The sequence below is a fragment of the Pyrgilauda ruficollis genome, unplaced genomic scaffold (genome assembly GCF_017590135.1).
Source record: "Pyrgilauda ruficollis isolate IOZ18807 unplaced genomic scaffold, ASM1759013v1 scaffold32, whole genome shotgun sequence".
NCBI classification, from domain to species: domain Eukaryota; kingdom Metazoa; phylum Chordata; class Aves; order Passeriformes; family Passeridae; genus Pyrgilauda; species Pyrgilauda ruficollis.
Window position 1 is genome coordinate 7625506 of NW_024524600.1, and position 26541 is coordinate 7652046.

The 26541-nt window shown below is 35.8% G+C and overlaps 1 protein-coding gene across 3 annotated transcripts in view; it reads left to right on the top strand.

Annotated features, from left to right (window-relative positions):
• The window catches only part of PPFIA2 (PTPRF interacting protein alpha 2), a 282312-nt gene that overhangs the window by 138631 nt on the left and 117140 nt on the right, over nt 1-26541 (top strand). The window contains exon 3 of one of the 3 annotated variants that reach the window (XM_041474325.1): nt 8233-8295. The exons of the other annotated variants lie outside the window; for them this stretch is intronic. Within the exon in view, the coding sequence (XP_041330259.1) occupies nt 8233-8295 (63 nt within the window). The remainder of the gene's footprint in view (nt 1-8232; nt 8296-26541) is intronic. 3 annotated transcript variants of the gene reach the window in all.

Sequence of the window (26541 nt, forward strand, 5' to 3'; positions counted from 1 at the left end):
TCTGTGAGGAAATTATGAGGTCTGATTTATGCTTCAAGTAGCTGAAGGGAATGTTGCATATGTAGAAAATAAAACAAAAAGTTCCCAAAGCTTATTTTCTTCTTGGAGCATTTTAAATTCAGGCTTTCGGTCAGTGTGGTGTTGAGTTTTAAACCAGTGTCAAAAGTGACAGTTTAAAACAGTTTTAAAAGTTTTTGTGATAAACATGCTGGTTTAATACACAAAGACAAATAGTCCTGTGTGCTTTCTTCACTTGCAAAGTTTTATGTTTAATTTACATCAAAATTTGTTCAGTCTTTCCCTTTAAAATTAGAATTTAATATCATTTTCTAATGTACTCTTCTTAATACTGTTTCTCATGGAAGTTTTTGTGGAAAGACTGGCTTTTCTACCTCTCAAACTTATACAAGTTGTCAAATGTAGAAATCTACATTTGAACTATTTACTGGAGAGGAATAACCAGTTTTATTTATGTGCATTTCATCCTAAGATAGTGTTAAGGAATACATTCAGAGCAGGTAGCTTGGTGTGCGGGTTCAGTGCCTGGGGACAAACTCAGAAGCAAGGCAGGAACCCACAGCCCCCAGACTGCTCCACTTGGACTGTGAGGGTATAAAATCACAGGGGATCCTTTGCTCAGGGTCCCTCCTCAGAGGCATCAGGTCAAAAAGTTTTTTTTTCTATTACTCCAAGATTAAATTATTTAAAGGAATAATTTAAAGGTGGACAGGGATCCAAGGCACAGATGATTTCCCTGCCCTGTTGCAATGCAAAAAGGTGAAACCACATCTAATGTCTAATGCAAATAATAGTTTTCAATCCCATAGATACTCTAATTTTCAGATTCTTTCAGGAGACTGTAAAAAAAGAGGCTTCTGGTTCAGGCTCTTCCTCCCTACAGCTTCTTATTTATTTTGTATGCAAATGCTTCCACTCATCTCCACTGATATTCACCACCTTAGGTCTGTCTTTCCAAGGTATAGTTTCACTGCCTGCATCTGCCACTGCTCATTTTTCAAATTATTTTAATGTGAAGCTGAATTGATTTCTGACATCTGGCTGTTGCCCAAAGCATTATGAATAACCAAGAAAAAGACCAAAATCTTGTTAATTTGTGCTTTATGCTGCTTGGCAGCATCATAATCACTCTCAGTTCTTGAAACTGTGTAAGTTGTGAATGTATCACTGCACACTGTATGTTTGGTATTTGGGTGCCTTTTGGTATCTCAAACTGGGAAGGAGATATTTAAATGCAAAGAAAAATACTGTACCTGAAATCTGTGAGTTACGCTTCTATACTCACATGGCAAAATAAATGAAGCAAAAGCAGCAGTGCTTGGAGACATTTTACATGTATTCCAGCTTGTTCATAAAAGAAATATTCTCAGAGCTATACTTGCAAAGTGCCTAGCAAAGCTAGTGGGAATTTATAATATAGATTATTTTAAATAATAATTTCTTTAAGTCAGCAGGATTTTATGTGATAGCCCTGACCTATTCAGGACCTGAAAAGTGCTGTACAGTGAGACAGATTGCTTGGAAGCTGATCCAACAGAGTAGCATTAAATCCCCAAGGAATTACCACTATCTATGCCTGTGCCATTTGTATCTTCAAGCTGAATTTTTTCAGCAGTATCTTATCTAGAAGAATAAACACTTAAAATAAAAAAATCAAACTAAGAACAGTTCAACCAAAGTGCTTTACAGACTTCAGATATCTGTGTATCTGTACATATATTTTCTCTTGAGGGGACAGACTATGAAAAAATTGTGTGTTAACAGTGTTAGCCATATTTCCTAGGCTTGTAGAATGAGGTTATAGTTATAAATGAGTACCAGTTGATCCTTTTTGTTTGCTCCCAGTCACACACAGAATATCTGTGTTCCATAGTCATCTAGAGCCCAGACAGAACAGAATGGCTCCCAGGGGCTGCATTCTGCACTCACCCAAGGGCACATTTCCTTCTCCTTAGCCTGCTTCCAGGTGATCAGAGGGCAAACTGTCCCTCTGGAGGAAACGATGTGCTGGCACATGCCTTCAGGAAAATGAGGGAAATATGCATTACTGCAAAATAAGTGATTCACTTGACTTGTCTTTTTCTTTGTCGAAATCTGAGGAGTGAAACAGGAACAGATTTTGAATAGGCATCACTGGGCCTTTGTGGGGCAGTCAAAGTTGTATGAGGCTGTAGAGATTATTTAGACATAGTTTTGGCTTTGCTGTCTGCTGTAGTCATACAGTAAGAATGACTACAGGACACAAAGATTTCAAATTAGAGCAAGTATGATTCACTTTGTTTTGAATGTGTTTCTTAGTTTTGTCTTTAACAGGACTCTGATAGTCCCTGTGATCATTGTGAGATTTCTCTCACAAAATCTGTGGGATTTCTGAGATATGTATAGGCTCCTCAGGTGTGCTCGAGGTCCATCTAACCTGGATCTCTCAGCAGGTCTTTTCTCCAAGGACCATGTGCACAGTTTAGCAGCAGTCTTAACACACCTTCCTAAACAGTACTTGTCTTTTTGCAGGGCAGTGTGTACATGTGTGTGAACTGCTGTTCTCTTCCTTCCTCACAGCCTGGAGAAGAGAGATTAGTACTGTAGGCTGGGGGCAGGTCTGGTAGCTGGTTGATTATAGGAGCAGGATTTCAGGAGTGCAGGAATACACTGTAGGTGTCTTTGGTTGTTAGCTTATTTTCTCCTTTATTTTTCTCTTTCACTCCCCCCCCCCCCCCCCCCTTCCCCTTTTCCCTGTCAGTCATCAATAAAATGACTTGGAATTGGACGTAGAACATAAATATCAGAGAGTTCATGCTTCATTAGACAGAACAAAAGAGTAGTCAGCATGATTTCCACAGACCTAATTTGAAAACCAATCACTATAACACTGTCCGGGGTAACCCAAAAAAATGTCTTGTATTCCATATTTGTGCGATATTCTTATAGTTTCATATTTTTATACCATATGGAATTGCAAAAAGGACATTGGGGTGCTGGAGCATTTTCAAAGGACAATAATGCTGGCCAAGGATCTGAACCACAAGTCCAATGAGCGAGCTGTAGTTGTTTAGCTTAACTATTTGAAGGGAGGTTACAGCCGGGGGGGATCCAACTCTTCTGCCATGTCTCAAGTGAAAGGATCTGAGGAAATAGCCTTAAGTTGCTACTCCTGAGGAGGTTCAGATTAGATATTAGTAGAATTTTTTTCACTGAAAGAGTGGTTAGGCATTGGAGTAAGCTGCCCAGGAAAGGTGGTGGAGTCACTGTCACTGGAAGCACTCAAGAAGAGGTGTCTGGCTTTGGCATTTGGGGATATGGCTGATGGGTGATTATGGCGGTGGCAGGTTGTTGATGGCCAGACTAGATGATCTTGAAGGTGTCTTTTAACTTGGATGATTCTGTGCTTCTGTGAAGTGAGCACGTCCTCTGTTTTCTGTACTTGTAACAAAAAAATACCAAAAAAAAAAAAAAACCAACAAACTTCTTATCTGAGAAGACTTTATGTGGAGGAAATTATGACAATTGGGAAGGAAAGGCAAGGTAATATTTTTTAATTTTTTGAGTAGGAACAATTCAGACAGTTCCTTTTTAGAGTCTTTTTATTAAGTAATTTTTTAATGATGGAATACAGGCCTGAATTATTTCTGTGCCATAGTAAAGCACAACGGCTCGAGCTTGAGATGTTTTAATGGATATATGAAGTCAAACTCTGCATCTGTGTTCACTGTTCTAAATCTTTATTCATTGTAATAAGCATCTCCTACAAGAATATTGTAGATATTTTGTAGTGTAAATGTAAGATTTTATTTTAACTGTGGTGATTTTATTGATCTATTTTTAAAGGGATTAATCAAAGAATAATCAGAAAATTCAGTTAGTTTGATACAGGTAAATAGATTTGAATCTTATTTTCTCTTTAAAATGCTCACTTAATGAGGTGCTAGCTTACCTTGTTCTGTTGTGTAACAATACTGTGGCAAGACTACTCTACAGACTGCAAGGTCTGTCTTTCTACATATTAGGTTTTAAGGAATAGATCTTGCCAGTTTTTGCATGTAGATTTCACTGTGCAGTGATAGGAAGTTCCATGTTGTTCAGTGGGAGTGCTCCCATGGACAAAGTGTGTGCAGGTGGATATTCTCAGTTCAGTCGAAGAAAGAACAGAGACAATTTCTCCCAGGCTGAGCCTGGGAATCTTAGACGAAAGAATTCAAACAATTATTATCTCTCTTTCTGTAACTATTGTTTATAGTTATGGTTCTTCACAGCCTGCTATTCATAGCTACAAATAATGTGAGATGTTTTCTAGTTTGAGAGCAATCTGGTCCCATTTAGCAAGTGAGACTATAAAACTCGCTGCTTCTTGCTAATAAAGGATTCTTCCTGAGCCTTCTGATCCACCACTGGAGTCTTTCTTTCTGTCTCTGACTCAACAGCGTCACAGGTCAACATAAACACCAGAGAGCTATGTTGATATAGATAGCTTATAGGTGGTTTTTGCTACTTCTTTGTACTTTTTTTTTTTTTCCCCTGGAGACTATCATCATCAAACATATAATATTTATTATGCGTAGTGTGTGTGCATACATATGTTCAAATATTGCTCCAAGGGAGACTTTTTTTTATTTCTGAGAGCAGGATTATTGTGATTTTCTAGTAAGAAGGTTCCACTTGTCTGAAATCTACGTTATAGAATCAAAAAAACCTGGCAAAGATTCTGCCCTGATTTATTCAATATAGTAACAAATTGAGTTCATTCAGTGAGTATCTTTGAATTTTTCAGTGGCTTTCCATACCACTTATTACAAAATCTGACTTTCTTGTATATTTTGGATGTGGCCTTGAAATTAGAGCTGTACTGCTCATATCATAACTGAGTGCAGGATTTCCTGCTTTACCAGAACTTTGACTGGGGACTTGCTAAGAAGATTTGGATTACAATGATATTGGTGCTTAGGAAAATATGTTCTTTTTCATGTGACCTGGATAGCAGGATCACTTGTAAGCCCAGTGTAAGTAACTAGTTAAAAATGCAGTTGCTTCATGTTGTAAGGTTAGGAATACCAGTGTTGGAATTAATGAATTTTGACCTAATTATCAAAGGTTAATTTAGAGAAATTAGGTAAACCTTCATTTAATTGTATTGCTTCCACAGAAACCGGAAATTATAGTCTCATACATCCTTTGTCACTATTTCCATCTGGTTGTGAAAGGCAGGCCAGTTTGTTGCATGTGTGCCATTATTTGTGATTATTGCCTCACGTGGTCTTGGGAATTCCAGGAGGTGTACCATGGCTGTGTACGCACCTAGGAGAGGGCATTTCATAGGTAATGCATTTTCTGAAAATGTTTTCAGATGTGTCACAGCCTCACACAAGGCTCTTCTGTGTGGAAATCCAAAAGAAAGATGAAAAGGAGACTGGAAACATTTCTGAGTCCATCAGTAGGATACAGCTTGAGGATCTGTCCCGTGCATGTGGTTTACAGCAAATAGTAACCAAAGTGCTCATCCCAAGCAAGAATATATGCATGTTCTGGAGATTAATTTTCAGAATTTTGTCTCCCTTTTAACCCTATTTTCTCCTCTGCCAAACTTTAATTTTCTCCTCCGTTAAACATTTTCCAAAGGAGAAAGCCCAAACTGTAATAGGAAGTGTCATTAATATTAACTCAAATATGTTTTAGTTACTAAGGTGCGAAATACTAAGTTGATGCTATACCATTAGATGCATTCCTGAATGGAATAAATATTTCATCAACATGCATGAATGGGAATTGCTGCACTACTTACAATGCATAACACTTCCATAGATTTTTGTACCTCCAATGATTGCCAGTAAAATCTTCATGACAATGTGATGCATTTGCCTCAACATGCATTGAAGAAAAGAATTTTAGAATTCATGCACAAATGTTATACTTTTAATGGTATATTTTTATCTCACTTTTCTTACACTTGACCTTTTGGATAGGAAAGTTTATACTTTTAATGGTATATTATCTCACTTTTCTTACACTTGACCTTTTGGATAGGAAAGTACTATAGCTATAAGGAAATAGCCTTACAGCATTGAACACTCATTTCCAACTGTGTTAAGTTTCCCAAGAGTCAAAATACTGGACTTAAACTCCATCAGCTGCTAGAATTGAATTAAACAGAATTAATTTTATACCTTTTGTCACTGTGTCTTTTGTGGGTCTTCCCCAGTTTTACAAGGGGAAAGAGGGGGAAAATTGTCTACAAGGTAATTTGAAAAATTATGATAAAGTTACTCAGAGAATATTGCTGTTACCAGTGATGAACAGCAAGAATAAATTAGTTAATAGAGCTCAGATGCAGCAGTCAAAAGTATACAGTAGATCTACCTTTTTAAACATAAGTGAAAAATTATCAGAAAAATCATATATCAGACATATGGAAATGAAAATGTGAAGAAAATTGTGACTTATTTACGCATTAATCCAGATGCATTTGTTTCAACATTTTTTAGTAGTTGTATGTGTGTGTGTATATATATGCACACACACACACTGAGTTGTAATTTATGAACCATTGAACGATGATTAAACAAAGATGCACGAGACTGAATGGGTAAAATTTATAATGTGTGTGTTTACTTGTGCTGAAGTATTGTTTCTTTAAAACAGTGCCATGCTGATATAATATATATTGTGTTTTCCTTAAAGAATTCTGGAACAGTGGTGGAGTAAATACATCTGAACATGATACATAGATTAACATGAAGTTGATTTGCATGGAAATTATAGTTTCCAAAGTTGCTGCTCCCTATAAAGTGAAATAGCTTTTAAGTGAAGAGAACAGCATTATAAAAATGTTTTCAAATATTTAAGGCTGTATATCTAAAGAAGAGAAATCTGACAGAAACAAGTTTAGAACTTGTCAGCATACAGGGAGTTTTTCGTAAAATTCAAGGGGTTTTTTTTAATATGCCTGCATAATTCTCCTTTAAAAGACTGAAAGTTTAAAAATATTTCCAGTATTTAAAACTGTTATAAATCAAAATGGGAGGTTCATTGCAAATTTGTAATTTGAAGGTAAATGGATGTGGATACCTGCCTGTGGCTGTTGTTAAATATATTGATAATGTGCACTTTTGTTTACTGCAAAAGTAAGCTGTAATATACAGTCAGGCTTAACTTCCTCAAATTATAATAGTAAATTCACTGTAAAACACATCTTTCAATAAGTTGTGTTTTCCATATTTTAAGAATACTTGCATCCAAAAATACTGTCATTTTGCCTGCTTTAAATACCAGGTTTACTCTGGTTGAGTTAGTAAATAATCACAGAAATAAAGCTTAGGTCAATATTTACTTTGAGAAACTATTAAGCTCAACTATAATTAGCATGAACATTGTATGTATTGTTACATATGCTCTCAGCAGTGGAAAGAAATTGTTTAAAGGTTTAGTCTAGAAATGCTGGGTTTTTTACATCCAGAATTTTCAAAAATGTTTGCTGTTAATTTCTTCTGAAGTAAATTCTGAAATCTGAAGAAATACCGCCTGGTCAGATTGCCTATTAGTCAAGATCTGTCTAATGAAAATTGTTGTTTATTTGGCTCTGCAGAAATAAATTAGAAAGTTATAAAAAGGAGGAAAAATAGCATACAATGCTAAAATACATTCTTCAGAAGCTGAAGGGGCTTCCAGACTTTTTAAATGCAGATAGCTTCTTTATTACTATTTTTATACTCTTATGACTGTTTGATGCAAGAAGGAAGTCTGAGCATGAAAAAATTATCAATTTAGCAGGTAAATTGTACCTAATAATTTGATAGGTTTATTTATTATGATTTTTTTTATAAGACCTTTAAATATGGGGGAGAAGGTCCTACTTTCTTCAAACCTCAAAAAACAGGTAAAATTCTTGCTTTGTGTAGAGACCTCAGGTAAAATCAGCCATGGAGCTGGGATTATTTCTCCCTGGTTATCAGACTGTTCAGTGCTTCAGAGACCACTTGTGTGAACACAGTGCAGGACACCAAAGTGCTCTACCATTTGGTTGTTCCCAGCACATCATGAGCCAGGAGATGTAACAATACTTTCAATTTCTTTATGTGAATTTCAGTTGAGCCACGTCAGTGTTCTCTTGGATAAGCTTGTTTGAATGATCGCGTTCATCTGTTAGTATGGTGTAATTTAAATGTACTGTAGTACTGTACAAAATTTTGTTCCATTCAGCAGAATCTCTGTTGCCCCCTTTTGCAGATGACGGTTGCTGCTGGTACGAGCATTGAGAATAACATTCAAAGGACCATATCCTGCCCTAATGTATGTTCAAAATATCTTGGTTTTTCGCGTAATTTTAATGTGAAGCCTCCTTATGTGAATTTGATATTTTGTTGCCCACAGAAGCTTGTGCATCTTGAGGTTACTTCACATTGTGTATTTCAGGGTCAATGAATATTGTACTACAAGTGAGGTCTCAGCCTATCAAAATTCCCAAATTGCTGTAATTTCTTTCTATATGGTTCAATGGTGCAGCTAAATAAAGATGATGATAATATATTCATAGTTCCTTCTGCATTTACCTTGCTTCCCAGCCAGCTCAATGCTCCTGTCAGTTGAAATCAGTAGAACAGCAATAGACAAAATGAGGAAAGCAATGAGAGGCTATATTTATTTCTACTTAACCTTGTCCTAAATTGCATTTTGATATGAAGATGTGTAATAATAAATGTGGAAGGAAAGTAATTTCATTTTCATTACTTAGGCAAATGTAACTATGACTTAAAATAGAAGGAGGGAAGAGTTATTATTGCTTATGAAAGGTAGAATTAGTGATATATCTGGTTAAGAAAAGAAGCAAATTATTCACTTGTAGTATAATAAATAATTTGTCTTTTTAGACCAAAACTATATAGATAATGGAAAGTCATTGGGACAAAATTGAACACTTACACATTAATGGGGAAACATTAATGAAAATTGGGATGTACACTTGAGGAAAGACTGTGGCTCTGACTTCTATAGAAGCTATTTTTTATCATGTAACGTGTTTACTAATTTATTTTTCAACTAAAGATTATCATATTTATAGGGGAATTGACAGACGGAATTCTGAATAAACACTTCCATCCCCTTAAGTTCTTTGAAGATACAGAAAATAATCAAAGAACAAGCACAATCTAGTTAAAGTAACTAATATCTAAAAGAGAAAATGCTGTGATTGAGTATTGGTAAGAAGTGAATTTGTCCTCCCTGTGTGGAAAAATAATTTCAAACTAGTCTTCTTTCTGGAAAGTGCTTTTAAGGGAACACACAGAAATTCTTTGCACTGCATTCTTTGAAGATACTGCACCTGACCATCTGAATCATTGTGGATTTCTGCATACATTTCTGGAATAGATCATTATTATAAATTCTTGGCTATATTTTTGTACTATTTGATTCCATTTTCACACTTGCTTCTGTGCAAAGGAGAAACCCTTCCTCAACACATAGTGTATGATTAATCTCCAATCTCTTCTGGATTTTCAGCATGACTTCAGTACAACTTTAGCATCCCAGTTTGCAAATTGTACCATTTGTAATGGAAACTAGTGATGTAGAGACAATACATCACTAGACAATAGCTAGTAATATGGAAAGACAATAATATGGCAGAAATTGAGCATGGAAAAATGCAGTATTTCCAATGTAGTTATAGAAGTCCATGCTATTATTTCAAAATGGTTTGTGATCTTTTAATTTTCTTTGAGCAACCTGCTCTAGTGGAAGGTGCTCATGCCTGTGGCAGGGGGTTGGAACTAGATGTTCTTTAAGGTCCTTTCCAACCAAAAACATTTTATTATTCTATGATTTTTGAATTTATAATTAAAAATGACCAAAATTTCTTATTTTTGAAAGAACCCTGTTCAGAGATAGAATATAATCAATATCTACAAGTGATCCAAATGCACTTGAGCAAGAGCAACAAGTGGAAATCTGCACACAGCCTTTCACCCAGCACCTTGCAGGGAGGACAGGAAAGCAAGTCAGTTCTATTTTACAAGTACAAAATTAAGTAAATTTCTTTTATTCCATTCAATGCCAACCTCCCAGGTACCTGTGTGAACCATAGTTTTAATGGTGGGCATTAAGACTGTCAAATCTGCAGCTGAAATTGTTCGAATACATGGTAAATTTTCAATTATTGGGCTACATTATTGTGAAATGTTTCATGTAATTAATGTGAATAGCACAACTTTGTCTTTCTGCCTATTGTAAAAGGGATAACTACAGAGGATAGCCTCAAAACCATAAAATTTTCAATCAGTATGTGTTGCACTGGTTCAACATTTTAATTACATGGCATTAATAATAAGTTGTAATTAATTATAAACCTCAGTTACTTGGTCAAACAGGCACAATACATTTGGTTTGGCTTTTCTGGCTCCCAATCTCAGACCCAAAATATATTTCTAGAACTACTTATATAGAAGCAGTGTTTGAAATGCTAAAACCATAAAGAAAACATAGAATAGATGTTTCATGAGACAAATATGCTAAAATATTAAAAAGGCTTTCTTAAGCCTGAGTAACATTTCTTAATGTTATTAATAACAAATGTAAACAGGTTTTTAGATATAAGGGGTTTGTAGTGTGTCATTTTGCTTAATGGAGACACACTGCAAGTCTTGCAATAAAGCTGAGGCTCAGGAAGAAGCTGCAGTGTATTCAAAATTGAGAATTCAGCTATTATGGTGGTTTTCAAGGTACAGCTTTGTGGACATGTTCCCACATATTAAGAGTTCTGTTGCTCTGTGAAGTTTACACCTTCATAATTATAGACTTTATTTTACATTTATTCCCACATAAACTTTCTGTTTTCTATTTTTTGTTATTACCAACTGGTCATGCAGCAGAAGCTGAGGGAAGAAATGGATATTACATACAATAATAAAATTCTTTGCAGGTTTTTCTCCTCTGTACTGTTTAGTAGGATATTAACTGCTAGGTTTGCTGTCTTTCATGCAAGTTATCCCAAATCATTATTCTGTCTGTCTAGCTATCTGTGTTTCTTAATATATTGGCCTTTAAACAACCACTCCAATTGCTGTATACTTCATAAACACCATTGCTTAATAAGAATATTAGTAGATATAATCTTAAAGTACACATACATTATAAAATGGCTGGATGAACATTACTGATGGATGTAAAGTCACTTAGGACAGCCTATCATACTGAGCTATCTCAGTGCCATTACATGATGACAGGAAGCAGTGCACAGACAAACACAGGGCACTTTGTATGCAGACCCATTGCTGTGGCTGCCTGACCCTGAGCTTCTGCAAAATTGCAGCACTAATGCTTCTTTTCTTTACAGCTCTTTAAGGTCCACAGTGAAAATGTAAACAGCAAAATACAGAACAAAATGATGACAGATACTAAACATGCTGTGTCTCTTTATTCAGAAGAGAACTTGAATCTGTGTTTTTGTAAAACAAAATTGAGCTATATAGTAAATGAAGACATGATTCACTGTATATAAGTGGAAAGGAACCTATTTAATTTTAATTAAACACAATGCATCTTGTTCTTGAACCATCAGCTGTAACACTCCTCTTTCATGGAAAAGCCACATTTGTTTTGTCTAAAGAGACACATACCTTCAGAAATTCTTTGAGCTAGTCAGAAGTTTCAGAGTGTAAGTACTCTGAAATGCTGAGTCTTTTGAATTCCAGCATATGTGATTCAGACTGGTTTTTTTGGGTAGACACTTTTATTCATTACAAAGCTTGATGTGCTTAAATTTTTAACCTCAATTTTTTATTATTATTTTATAGCTTAAGCCAACATGTAGAGAATATCTATAGACATTTTATACAGGAGCTCTGTAGGAAAACAGCAATTTGTTTATATTTTGTCAAATTCAGCAGTTATGTGGCATCTTATAAAACTGCTGGTTTTCATCCATCAGCAATCTTAGTTCTTTACACTATATCAGAAAGGTTTTTGAGAGGGTTGCAGTAAGGAGGGGGCAGAGGGTGAAAGTGTTGGTAATATACAGATGCCTTAAAATATCAGCATAATTCTTTTCCTCCTATACAAAAATAAAACTGTACTTCCAAGGTTTTTTTAACAAGGATTAAATCCTGCTTTTTTCATAAGTTTGTTCATTTGAATAAGTTGAGCATGTCTTTTCCTTAAATTGTAGCCTTATGCCTTTATTCTGAAGCAGATTTTTTTTTTTCCCATGTTCTGAGATCAAGAGGAAAAAGTACTCCAGAACTGCTACAGATAGGAAGAAAAAACTCAGATGCCAAAATATAATTGCAGGCCTCCAACCTTTCTCAGATTGTTATGAAAGCACCCTGAGCTTTCAGCTCATTTTCCACCTTTATAGAAACCAGGGATTTACGAAACAGTGACCTGCCACTTGAAGCTAGAAACCCATTTTTGTGTGGTCACCTGACACTTGCAAGCTTCAGACCCTCTTGACACATAGGTGTCTTACTTATGTCCATGGAAGGAGAAAAATTGCAGGAAGGATTCTTTTCTCAAGTTTTTCACCAACTCCATAGTTTAAAGTCTTAGGAAGTTCCTTCATTCACAAATAAATTCGCAAAAGGAAAAGCAATTTTGATTTCTTCTCAGTGACAGTGATTGTACAGCTCTGTATTTCCAGCATGGCCCTAATGTTTGGCCCTCACCTTTCACTTCCCTGCCACAGGGCCAGCAAATCTCCCTGTGCAGCCAAGAATTTCTGCTTCTGCTCTCGTGACAGGCGACCAGCTGGCAGGTCTGCTGCTGGGCCAGCTGTGCCAAGTGTGTTAAATCAGGAGCTAGAAAGAGACAGCAACAGTGCTTTTCAGCTGGGGAGATGTATTGCTGGCAAGTGAACGCCTTGGCAACAGTGGGGTGTCCTCATCCTCAAGTATGTGGCAGCACCCTCCTGGCAATGCTCTCACATGCACAGCATCATGTCCTGGCATAGCTTTACAAGCATTCCGACGCCTTCCCGTGGCACTCGGCCTGACTCGGGCCCAATGCATTGATTTGTGAGATTGGAAAGTGCAAAAATGGAAATCAAGAATACAGAATTGTAGCAGGATTTGCAAGAAACAATTCTCAGATGATATCTAAGTTATTTCACACCAGAGACTGTAGCTCCCTACAGCCACGGGAGGAAGATGTAGATATGGAAAAAACTATGCTTTGGGGAGAAGAGCGTGTTTTCATTGGTTTGGTAGCATTTTTCCTTTGAGTTATTAGTGAGAAAATATCTTAGCCCTATCTCCAGAAAACAGGTGGGCAAAATCTTTTCATGGCAGGGATCTAATGTACAGGAAATAATTTTCTAGATAACAATGATGCTTCTAGATACTTTGCTTTACTCTCTCCTGTAATTTGCATTTGTCTTGCAGAAGAGGGGTACAGAAGAGCTATCACCTGTTAATGGTGGGGAAATAACTCATTTGGCAAAAGGCAGTTGGCAAATTCCTTTGAAAGAATAAAAGAATGCCATCCATGCCAAGATGTGTGAAAAATAAATCAGCTCAGATTGAGATTATTTCTATGTTTAGAAATATGCAATGTTTATGGTGTACAGCTTTTGCTCAGTGAAGCTGGGAATTTTTCTTGCTGCTGTGATGCTGTTGCTGGAACCAAGGGGAGGCAGAGGAGGAAGCTCTCCCAGGGGAGAAGTTCCTGGACCAGAATAAACAAATAATTAAATTGAAAAGGGCAGCCATGGACTGGAAGGGGGGGAAATAGTTGTGATTCATTAAGCATGGAGTGTGGAAGCTGGTGGGGGATCAGAGACATCAGTGGGAGCCTGGGCTGCTGTGTGTGGGGGAGGAACAGATCTGAGAGGGAGGAGAAGGAAGTTTCAATGGCACAGTTCTCCAAACTGAAAAGGCAGATATTTTCATGGAAATGTGAAGTTTTATTGGAAAGATGTCTCAGAGAGGCCTAAAGTGGGACAGTGGTGCCCCCTCCTAAGGCATCTTGAGTTCTAGCAGAGGAAACTCTGAATGATGGTATAATAGGTGGCACTTGGCATGTGATCTGGACATTTCTACTTCTAGTTCTGTGTTCAGCCCAGATTTGATGCTGTATGTCAGGCATATCTAACATGTTGATGAGAAAATGATTCATTCCACTTTGGGAATTTATAGAGGTTGTCTTATCAAATATACTTGTGAACTCCTTAGACTTATGGATTAGTTCCAAGTCAGTGAAATAATCAATGTCACAGCATGCTATATACTGCACTTAATTAAATATTTTAAGGGAAAGGCCCTAACTGCTAGTTCAACCACTCAGCTCTCTGGTAAGAGCTTGACTTCTAGACAACAGTAATCCTGGTACTGGCACTTAAATAACACTCCTACACTTTTCCAAAATCGCCCTTTTACTGTAATTATATATAGCAATGTATTACATTTTGAGTGTTGAGATGGAAATTTTGTTGTAATTGTTTTCCCAGCAATAGTTCTGGTTTATTAAATTGCTAATAGTTGTCCTCTAGAAGGAGAAACAAACATGCCCCGAGAGAGAAAAGGAATTATTTCAAAGGTCAGTATTACTTAAGCATTTATTTCATGCTTACCGCAGACTGGAGTTAGAAGTAATTGGAAAATGTACTGATATTGCAAGTGACAGACCAGAGGAAAAAGCTTGCACCAAAGATTGTGTCCTGAGTTTCCTTGGTGTGCCTCAAGGAAGTGACTGGCTTGAAAATCCCCAAATGCTTTATACAATAATGATGGAATATAATATTAAGGCAAGGATTAAACTTGATTTCAGTTTCCCAAAGGAAATGCCTGGGAAAAAAAAATATACTGTGAGAACTCTAGACAGTCTACCTAAAATACAATATAGTTATTTTCTTTGAGCATTAATGACAACCCATTAAAAGAAATTTAGAGAAACTCTCCTTCCAATGGTGCATTTGTATTCTCGTACGGCTACAATATGAAGTGGTTTGTTTGCAAAAAAAAAGAAAACAGAAAGGGCAATATGATCCTTCTGTAGATTTTGAGTTTCCCTTGACATTTGATTTACACTATTTTTATTTCATTCATATGAAGTTAGCCTAGTAAGTTACCTAGGTAGTAGTGACAAAATGAATTTTGCAACTCTCTTCTGATTAAAATATAGATGCCTTTTAATCAAAGCAACTAAAACAAGCCCAAAAAGAAAAACAAAAAAAAACCAAAAAAACCAAAACCAAACAAACAAAACAAAACAAAAAAAAAAACCTTCTGGAAATTTATCATCCATCAGTTATTTTGTCTGATATTTCTTATATCTAACAATTGTATTTATTACATAAAATATTTATTTTTGGTCTAGATAGCTCTATTCCCCAGATTACACATTTTAGACACCAAGCAATATGAAATTGCTAGCATCATCTGGCTTCTTATTTCACTACTCCCTGTCTTGTATTTTATGTAGGAAAAGGCATAATTATATTTAAGAGAGAAATGTGAAGAGGCAGGTGATTTGAAATGAAATATATATTTAATACTGAAACAGAAAAAAAAAGAAACACATTTTGGGACAAGTGAGCAGAAAGAAAGGTAGTGAAGATACTTCTAGCAGGGCATCCTATGATCTGCCTAACTTTCTCTCTCTTAAATATATACTTTTATATATGAATAGGTTATTCCTGAGAAAAATAATGCATAAATTTTACTACCATGACATCTTTTGATTCATATTCAGCTATTTCTTGGCTTTATTATTATTGCAATCGGACTTATTGCAGATTTTATTCAAATGGAAAAAATAATCCTTTTCTGATCTTAGTTTAAAAACTTCTCAGGATTAGTCTGCTTCTGTCTAAATTTCTGGTTTCCAAGTAATATTAATATAGTTCTGGAAATTGGATAGTAAGAAATCATAAGAAATTTTACATAAAGTAATTAGTGTCTTCATTTTTAAATACTAATTTTAAAAAACATCGTTGAAGAAATAGCCTTATTTCATTTTTTCTGTCCTCTCCATGACCACATTCTCCAGATGAGGATCAAAACCAATTTTTAAATTTTGCCATGGTTTATGGATTCAGCTAATGCTGCACTTGAGGTATAGATAGATCAATTTTGAAGAATTGAATCAGTTAAGATATTTCAAAGTATGGATGTTGGCTTAGATTTAGATGCAGAGCATGTGCTAGGAGGCTGGTTTCCTTTCATAAGTCCTTGATATCTTCTTGTCATGAGATCATTCTGTGCCTCCCCTTGAAGGGCATGATCCCTGCTAGGAGCAGGGGGAAGGGAAGCAAAAATATGACAAGATTATAAGCATAGAAGCATAACTGTTTCCACTTTGCAAAATTATCAAAGAAATAAAATAGCTTGTGTGCATCACCAGAAAGTCTTACTGGGTTTCAAAAGAGAGAGAAGTAGCTCTAAAATGGTCTAATTTTTCTGGTGAATTATGTAAGTAATTGAGTGTTGATTTCAATATATTTTGCTTATTTTCATCAGATGAAAATTTGGCCCTGGTCTCTTTGACCCACTATTTTGATAGAGAGAAATCATTAAGAAATTAATTAAATGTAATTAGCTTAAGCTTAAGGTCTAATTATTTTTCCAGTCATAAAAAAGGAGTTTTGCATTTTTATTTAGTTTCAGAAGAATTTTTGACCTTTTTTTTCTTGAAAATATCATTACCAAAGCTTTATTAGGAACTGTAATTTTTGAAATAATTTTCTTCTTAAAATTTCATCGTCCAGTTTCATAATGTCTTTGATATTTCTCTTAGAGCAGATCAAGACAGATAGAGAACTAACCACTTCAACTCAATTGATTTTATAATATTGGGTAAACATCAATATTTATCTTGGAAATTAATCAATTTTGATTGATAGCTGTATTTGAAAAGATGCAGTTTTTCAGTATGTATTTTTTGCTATCAGATCCAGTTAATCAATATGTGAATTACCTGCCTGGCTGTTTAAAGGAACAAGAGTTTGTCATAAATTGCATGGACTGTAGATGGAAAGTCTGTCATGGGTCTGGGCAGTCACCTGGTAATCTTTCCTCATGGTAGTCTTTCTTTTGTCACACATTTAGATGTTTTAACTGAGAACCCGAATCCAAATGAAATTGGTAAAAGCAGATGAAGGGTAAAATTAAGATTAAGAGGTCAGAATCTGTTTAGTATTTCTGAATTAAGATTTAGGATGTGATCTCTGTGACATGGTCTGTCAGTCTGGTCTCATGACAGCCTGCCCAAAAGTAGTGTAGCATTCCTGTTAATTTTCCTGTTCTAAGATCCCTTTGGGAACAAGACCAAGCTGTTACAATGGTAGAGTTTCAAGATCTCATTTAAGTCCAACTCCAGAACCAGCTGTCCAGGTGACATACACCTAGGGATGGTTTCATCATTCAATAGATTTAGTTACTTATACAAAAATATGCCTTAAGGGGATAATTCCTTTCAGGAACTGTCTTGTGGCATAATTCCTTTTTAGTAACTGTGGATGTGTAAACTGTATTTGTATTTTTTACAAATACTCCAGAGGTATCCCTGAAGGCACATGATTCTCTCCTTTTCATGGCCGTGCCTTGAAATATTCTGTTCCCACATGACAAAATTGTGGTATTTTTGTGGTTATTCATTTATTAGTATGTCTGAGGAATGGAAAAGGTTTATACAGATTTCTGTGGAAAATTAAGTTTTTATGAAGAAGTGGCCTCTAGCAAACTGCTTTCATTCTTTACTCTAGAGAGGCAGCTAAGGATGAGGTCTTCTTTATACTATCCCTGTCACAGCTCGTGTTACCATGCACTCTCCAGCTGTAAACAGAGCAGATGGAGTGTTCTGATTGTATAAATGAACTTATTTAGCCTGAGCAGAAGCATGTGCCCAAGATCAGGACAAGGAAAGCAAGGTAGGGGTCAGTGCTGTGGCAAATAACCTGGAAATTCCTAGCACAGTGAGGGAGCCGGAGACTAGAAGGCCCTGCAGGACATCTTGAGTCTTAAATATCAACCAGATGATACAACAGCCATCTGCAGAGTAGTTTTTTGATTCTGCCACTCATATGGACAGCTCCTGCTGCAACTTGGGAATTACAGACTGTTGCTCTTTGCATATTTTAGTTTTATTCCCATTGGTTTCAGTTACTGTTCATGTCTCTGCCATTATTTTGTTTGCGTGCTTTCCTGTGTGCCATTCAATACACTTTTAAGAGCTGCTTCATTTTGCTGGAAAGAAGACCTTACTGTTCCTCAGAAGGAGGAAGAATGCATTTCCTGTGTTTTTAATCACAATGTTATTTTGACATAAAGATTAGCATGGCCCATGTTGGTAGTCCAAAACTCTGTAAAGGAGGTGGCAGCAATCAAAGCACTGAAGGAGAGCACACACACCACAGAATACAGACCCAGCAAACTCTAGATGCTACTGTATGAAAGTGTGTCATGCAGCTCTCCAAAGACCCAGGTGGCTGTGATGTCTGTCTTTTCCCATTCCAGTTGATTTACCAGGAAAATTGATTATGCATTATATAGCTGAAGCCAATTATCTGTCATGTCGTCTCTACCTTGTCCTTCTCAATTTCCTGCTTCTTTTTTATACTTAATTTGTAACTTCCTTTAGAAAGAAAGCATGTATTTTTGTGCTTTCACACAGTAGGATGAAATAGGCCTTGAGGTAGGGTTTCTAGTGCAAATTTATAAAAATTACTTAATAAAAAATATTTTTTTTCTTTACCTGAAGAGTTATAGCATAAGAACTGGAGGGAAAGTTTTATTATTTTCGCTTGGATCAGCCAAAGACAATGCTCAGTATATTTGACCTCAATGAGAAAGTGTTTCCAAGTATTATACTACTGCTGATGGCAAAACTTTCCAAAGCTCTGTAGGCCCGGGATGATATATTAGGGTCTATTAATATTTTAAAACTACATGAAAGTACCAACTTTGTGTCAAGTTTTGATAGTTTAGTTCTTTCCCCTTCAAAAGAGGTTAACTAGTGGACTTTTAAGCCTGACTGACTTTTGAAAGAGACATCTGAAATCATTACACTGGGCAATTCTGGTTGCTGGAAGGGAATGCATAGGTTGAATTAATCTTAAACCTGTTGGTCTCTTCAAAGTCACTTTTGCTATTTTCTCAGTATATATAATAATTTATAATTGTTGGGTTGAGCCATATATACAGCTTCCCCATGCTGATTTGGCTCAGGAAAATAAGGTTTTCTGTTATTTTAGGGAAGTCCATGTACACAACGAGGTGACTCTCAACTGACACAGCCATTTATCTGCAATAAAGGCCACCCACTGGTCCCCTTGGTGTTGAGGTAAATTCCTATATGATAGCTGTGGCTACTTCCAGAATTCTTTTTTAAGCTTCATGGGTTTATCATCTTTGTCTGTCTTCTCTGAGCTTCATTTCAAAGTAGACATTCATTGATTGATCATGCAGAGTCGGCAATATTGCAAATTACAACAAATATTATTGTAAGAACAAAAACAGAGCATTAAGCAATTTGTATGTACATTTCTCCCTTTTTCCTTAGCAAGTCCAGTTAAGCACATTGAGATAATAAAGATGAAGTTTCTAAAATTCATGGTTTTGGACAAGTATTCTGGAATACAGAAGTCCTAATAAGAAAATTTCATCAACATATAAAACAAAAATTATGATACTGCACAGAGTAAGGGTGAGAAGGCATCAATCGTAAAAATGATTCTGTCCATTACCTCATCAGCTCTCTGATAACCAAACCAAAGATTTGTTTTGAAATGTTTTGTAAAGATATCCATGAAATACTATTCACTTATTACAGAGGAGGTCTTCAGAGAATAATGTAAAGGAAATTTAATTAACTTTTTATTTAAACACTAGGATACATGTAAGTTCCTAGGCATAATGGTATGTGAAGATCTAGTGAATGCTACATGCACGTATGTTCATACAGTTTTACATAAGCTATGCAAAACCAGACAACATTTTTTAAATCTCCACATGATTTGTAGAAAAAATTAAAATCAATTTGAATAGCACCCCAAGGCAAAAGAGAAAATAAAACTTTATGCAAAGCTCAACATGATCAGAGGGCAAGGATGTTTTCAAGTATTTTATTTCTACAGTCATGGGCTCACTTGTCTGTGTATATAAAGTGCAAAGAAGGATAGCCTTTTTATGCCCTCTGTTTTTGCAAAATTTCCACATTCTGTTCTCATGCCTGAGAAAGTGGGGTTTTTTGAGCTGAGAAAGTATTTTGATTTGATTGCAATGCTTTGGGGTTTGGTTGTGTTTTTTTCCATAAAGATCTAAGGGGGTAATGAACACTGAAATCCTGTCACTGCACTTTAATTATTTAGTTTGGTTGTTTTTTGTTTTTATTTTTTTTCCCCACTGAATGCAGCTGAAAAATAACTCCAAAATGTAAAGAATTTAAGTACATAGAATACATTTCTTTCCTAGGGCACAAGACATATATGTTTCACTTTAAATAAAAATTACTTTCTCATAGCAGTGCTAATAAAATTACAGATAATAAAGGCTAGAAATGGAAATTCTAGACAAGACACAGCTTTACAGAATATTGAAAACGATTTTAAAAAAATGAGAAGAAAAGAGGTGCTGCAAGGTGTTATCTCCAGTTCTGAAATGTGAACTGATTTTCTTGCATGCCAGTAGTGCTAAAATAGATGACTACCTACATAAATATCTTTAGGACTTTTAGTAATGTGATGGTTACATGCTAAATATAGCGCAGGCAGCAAGCGCTTTGGCACACCAAGTCAGCTTTCCAGTTCATCAAGCAGGTCGAGGCACCACAGAGGGCTCTACCCAAGTTTACTGAAGCATTCGTTACCTTTCCAAACTGGTTTAGCACCCAGGGAGGGACTTTTGGTGCCGGATGACCCAGAGATGGTTTACAGACAAGCCGTGAGATAGATAGCTGTGTACGTGTGAGAGAGCTGAGGCTGGGCTGAGTTGTGGGTGCATGGCTACAACTGAGACAGGGCTTTATGGGCAGTGTTTTATGGGATGTAGACATCAGATGGAAACAAGACACTCTGGAGTCTTCTGCAGAGACTACTTTGTTTCTTATTCCTGGGATTCTTTCATTTCTCCTTGTCACAGCCCTTGTCAAACATTATAAATTTACAAGTACTGAGCTAGGTATCTGCCTGAAACAGAAATATCCCACATATTTTTGCTGTATGCTAAATACTTTCTAGACAATTATCTTTTTGTGATACACAGATTTTAGGGCTTCAGACTGAGAGGATTATGGCTCTAAATCAAAGTTCATGAAGTATAACATGATTGATGTAATTAGCTGTTTTCCTCACTACACTTGACTAAGTCCCAGTGGGTTTTTTTCACTAGTGGGAAGGCACATACATTCCCAGAGAATGGAGAAATGGTGAGGTATCATTTTCTGCAGGATTTGTGTGACTATTGTAGTCTAGGTCTAGCTTTTTTATGAGATTTAAACATATCTGGTGGGAATATTTCATAGTTTGTGTGTGTGCATTTGTGATTGTGCATGAATTTCGCTAACATACTGCCTTAGAAAGATAATTTTTATTTTCTATCCCCTTCATATGACTCCATCATATTTTGTGCTGGTAGCTGTAATCCTAAACAGAGCCTTCCTGAGCAGAAGAGCTCAAAGTTGTCACATATACTCTGTCCTGAACATTATCATGTGTGTTTGTTTAGTTATCAGTAGACACAATGTAGTAAAAGGGAACAGATGTAACTTGAATTGATGATAATGTGGTAGGATAATGAACTTCAAACAGAAACAGGAGCTCTGCAGCACCTCAAAGGCAACTCAAGTTGTTTGAAGTGTAACTTTTGTTTACAGCACTAGACCTGGATCAGCAAATATGATTTCGTTTTCAAAGTGATTGTCACACTTCAAACAAGCCCAGCTGTTTCTCAAGTGTGTGTGTGAAGATTAGGCAGCAAAGCTTCCTCTGACACAGTCTTGTAGTAAATATTTTAAATAGAACTTTTAAAAATTAATAAATCTCTGTGTTTGTCAATTTCTGATTTTTCCTTTTTATGGAGAAACATGGATAGTGTTAGGTGGAGTCATCTAAATTATATGAAAAATGAGCAAAACTTACTTGTAGTTACATATTACTGGGTGTTTATGTGAGGTGATCATACACCTACTTGGGTAGGTCTGGCAAATCATGCAACAAAACTCATGGATGTGCATGCATTTGCCATCAGAACAGATAACACTTCTAAGAGGTCATGGACTACATCCCAGTTTTGGGGTACTGTTCTTCTGGAAGTCATGCTGTTCTCCTGCATTGCATAGGCACTGTCAATGCCTGAATAAATAACGAGATGTGGATAAAGATGCATGGATTGCCTGGGCTCTAAGCAGAATCTGAGCAGAAATCTGCCTCTGGACCACCTACCTGCCCAGTGGGCAGCTAAAGAATGTATTGCTGATGAGGCTGTATTTTGATGTAAATGTCCTATTTATTGGACACAATCACTGGAGTCCTACAGAGCTCTTGATGAGCAGTATTCTTTCTCATGTGTTGAACTACTGCTCTGTTCTGATCTGGTTATTAAGAGATACCTCTGCTCAAATAAAAGTGAAAACAAGATCACGTGCCAAAGTCAATAATGCAGATTTTATTAAACAATAAATGTGAGTGATAGAAACAGGAGGAGGAGAAAGGGAGAGCAGAGAGAGAAAGAGAATTTGAAAACCTCAAAGTGTTTTATATCAACTACCCTATAGGCTTAAAAAAAATAGATGCCAGTGTCTGAATGTTAACATTTTAAGATGTTTTACTCTTCCTTTATTTCCAACAAAGGCACAGAGGTTAATAAGATCTTTGATGCTTATGAAGTTTCTAATATGGAATACACCATTCCTTAATTTGGTTTTCTTGGCATCTGTAACTACATTGTATATTTTTCCTCAGGACAAAGTCTATGTCAGTAATTACCAGTTCATCACATTTTCTGATGAAGAACATCTGTGACTAATTACCTTGTTTTCATCACTGAAGTTTTTATCTATTATTGCAACAGTATAAACAAAATGAAAGATTGCTGTTAAAAATTTCAGTGTATGAAACAAGATTCAGTGTATATCCCAAGCAAAATTGGGATTCCTTCATGAGATACATATTTGTAATTTGTGATTAGCTAACTCTTAGCTGTACTGACTGGAAAGAGGGCAAGTCAATATATGAAGAAAAAGTCATATGTTTTCAGTTACCAAACAGAAAGCAGATCAGTGAAATCCATGAATTAAATTATCTCCAGCACACACACCAAGAAGTTACTATCTGTAAATACAGTATATTATGTATACATGTACACTGTATACGTATACAATATACATTGTAGTCATCTAAGTTAAAGGATCTGCAAATAAAGTGGAATTCACAGCTGTGAAACCATATATATATAGGTTCATTGTCATGGACTGAAAAAATGGAAATAACTTCCAAATGTCATTTATGCCACCTTTGGCCATTGCAACAAGACCCTAAGCCCTCACAGATGTTCACCTCAATTGTCAGTGAGAGTGTGTCACCACACTATTCCTGCATCACCAGCCTTGTTGCTGAATTATTCTTACAGAGGGTGTTCCTAACGCTGCACTGAACTACTCTGGCAGCAGTTTAACCTTGTTGTGACTTGGGACACTTGTCTTCTTGTCTTCCCTAAGAACCAAACCCTCATAAGGCTCCAGGTGAGCACTAGAACCTAAAGGAATGGGATAATTACTGCCAATTTATATTTTTTATTTTCAACATGTTTTTTTGGAGGGGCAAGAGGAATGGCAAGATTATTGCCCCCAGGGTTACAATTATGAAATGATCCCTGATCACCTGATATTTGGGAGTTTCATTTACTTCTCACAGTGAAGCTTTAGTTCTGCAGGGACAGGTCAGACCAGAAGCAGCCATCCAGAGTGCAGAAGAGGTATTTTTTCCATTTGTCTTTATCGAAACCCTACAGAGGGAAAAAAAAAGAAGGAATTCTAAGGTGCAGTTCCTTGCAACCCAAAAGATATAAATGGATATGAAAGATACAAATGACAGATCAATCACATCCTAAAAGTGCATTTATTCACTTTTGCTGCTCTTGGGTGACCAGCTTGGATATAGAACATCTAATATTTGCATCCTTAAGGATCCATTAGCAATTATTTTTGACAGGGAAAGATCAAATATAGTTTATACAAAAAGATCAGTTGGTGGATAAAGTCATTTAGTAAATTCTGTAAAAATCTTTATCTGAAAAAAAAATCTCCAACTTTTTAACTTCTTTTTTTTTTTTTTTTTTTGTTAGAATCTAGTATGATTAACACTCTGAAGTTTGGAAGTTATTAAAAATAATAGAATTAAGCATGTTTGCACTTTCTTCATCCTCTTTTTCTGTTGTTTTACACTTATTAAATTAATGGATAAATTGGAAACTGGAAAACAGCAAACTTCTGTAAGAAAAATTAAATACATTTAAAGCATCAAATTATATAATGTTAATTATTTGATATAAATTCTGAAAGGGTAAAAAGTATGATTTTACTGTGTAAAGAAGGTTGGGTTCTGAATCAGAACAGGGAACTTGCTGACCTATTAATAATAACTGAATGTGTGATCATGGATAAAATTTACCCAGAGACTGGGTAATGCTGAGAAAGCAGGGAATGAGACAAGTGTCAGGAACGTTACCCAAAATGAGACAGAAGAAAAGGTCATGCTATATTTTGTCAAGTTTGCCTGGAAGAAAACAACAAGTTGCTCTGGGGTGAAGCAAATTGAAGCTGGGAAAGTTTGGAAAGTGAGTCAGGGATGCTAAAAAACAACTAGACTAGGAATCTGGAATTGGCACCAAAAAAAGCTACACATTCCTTATCCAACATCATAATAGAAGACATATTCTGTTTACTGGTAAGTCTGTGTTGCTTCTTATAGTCACCCTTCATATACCCTCTCTGTCAGGATTTATTTTAGGTTATTTCTTAGGGCCATGTACTGACCTCAATCTGCCTTATAATGAGGGTTGTATGTGTGCATTGATGTGCTGAAGCCATTGTACAGTCTGTGAAGCACTTCAATAATTTGCATATTGTCCAGGCTTGTTCTTTTTATAACTTTCTGTTTATTTTAAATTTGGGGGGGAAAAAAAAGTAGAATGGTAAGCATAAAATCAGACTGTGCTGACAGTGGGAGGCTATAGTCTTGTGTTTCAGTGCAGCAATTTATTGTGTGCTTAAGCTGCTGCTCTATGACCATTTCACATCTTAAATAATTAAATATGTGGAAAACTAAATAATTGATCAATTGGAATAAAATTTTTCCCCTTTTCCATAAAATTATTTTTTAAATTAGTCACAGTGTGTCATTTTGGACCATATTTTGCTATTTTTATTTCTTGATAGATTAAATATTTTTCAACTGTGGAGGAGTAAATTGTCATCAGTATTTATGCAGTATAATATTTAATCAATAAAGGCATATTGGTATAAATATCTTTTATGCTAAAAGACATCACTTGAAAATTATGATATGCTGTAGTCTGCAACACAGCTATATCTGCAAATTATTTATTTACTTTTAGAAAAAGAGTATGAATATCTGTAAAGCAAAGGCATTAATTATTAAAGGAAAAAAAAGTTGATAGTATAATTCCCCTTATTATATAGCTGACTCACTTCCATACTACAGTAGTATGATTTAAGAAAAAATCCCTATAGTCGCAACTGACGACACTTTCATCCCATTTCTGGAAAGTGTGTTGCCATAATGTGGCACATGAGTAATACTTGCACAAAAACCAGTCCAGTGTGTGTTTTGTAAAACTTTCTAAATACACATTGTGAGCCAGTCTGCATTTCATCCTACACTGTATATAAGATTATGAGTGTTTTAAAAGTCACACACCTGAATTACACATTCAGCTTTATTGTGTTTACAGATGTTTATATGAGTGATGTTTTATCCCATCCCTTCTCAGTGCTAGTCTGACAGATGTTTAACTTGATTATAGACCCTCTGTGCCTCAGTGTTCCCATCAGGCAGGAGCAAAGCACTAAAGACACAATTAGTGCTATTTGAAAGTAGCAGGGTGTGTTACTGTCATTCATTGTGATATCTGTTCCAAACCAAACCAGTATAGTTTACATGAGCTCAAGACAAGAGACCTTTAAATTTTCAATCTGCCTTTTTTAAGGGGAAAGAAAAAAGACTTTAAGTTCATTGTTGTTCATAAATACAGGAGAATTACTCATTTGGTATAATTGGATTGGCTCCATTATAATAAAAATATTAACAAGTATTAAAAAGCTATATTTTAATAATCATTAATGTATCTGCTTTTTTTGAGGGGTGGAGACTGTCAAGTCCTTTGAAGCCTTAAGCTTTTATCAGACTTTAACCTGATACTAAGGATTACAAATAAATAACATGGATTTTTTGTCATCTGCTATCTTGTGCTTGAGACAGTTTCTTAAGCTTTTTTCAACTTACATCTCTTATAATCTGAAGAGTCTCTCAGAACACAGGAAATTCTAGATTAAAAAAGAAAAAAAATCTGTTGTTAATTCTGTTATGCCTTCCCC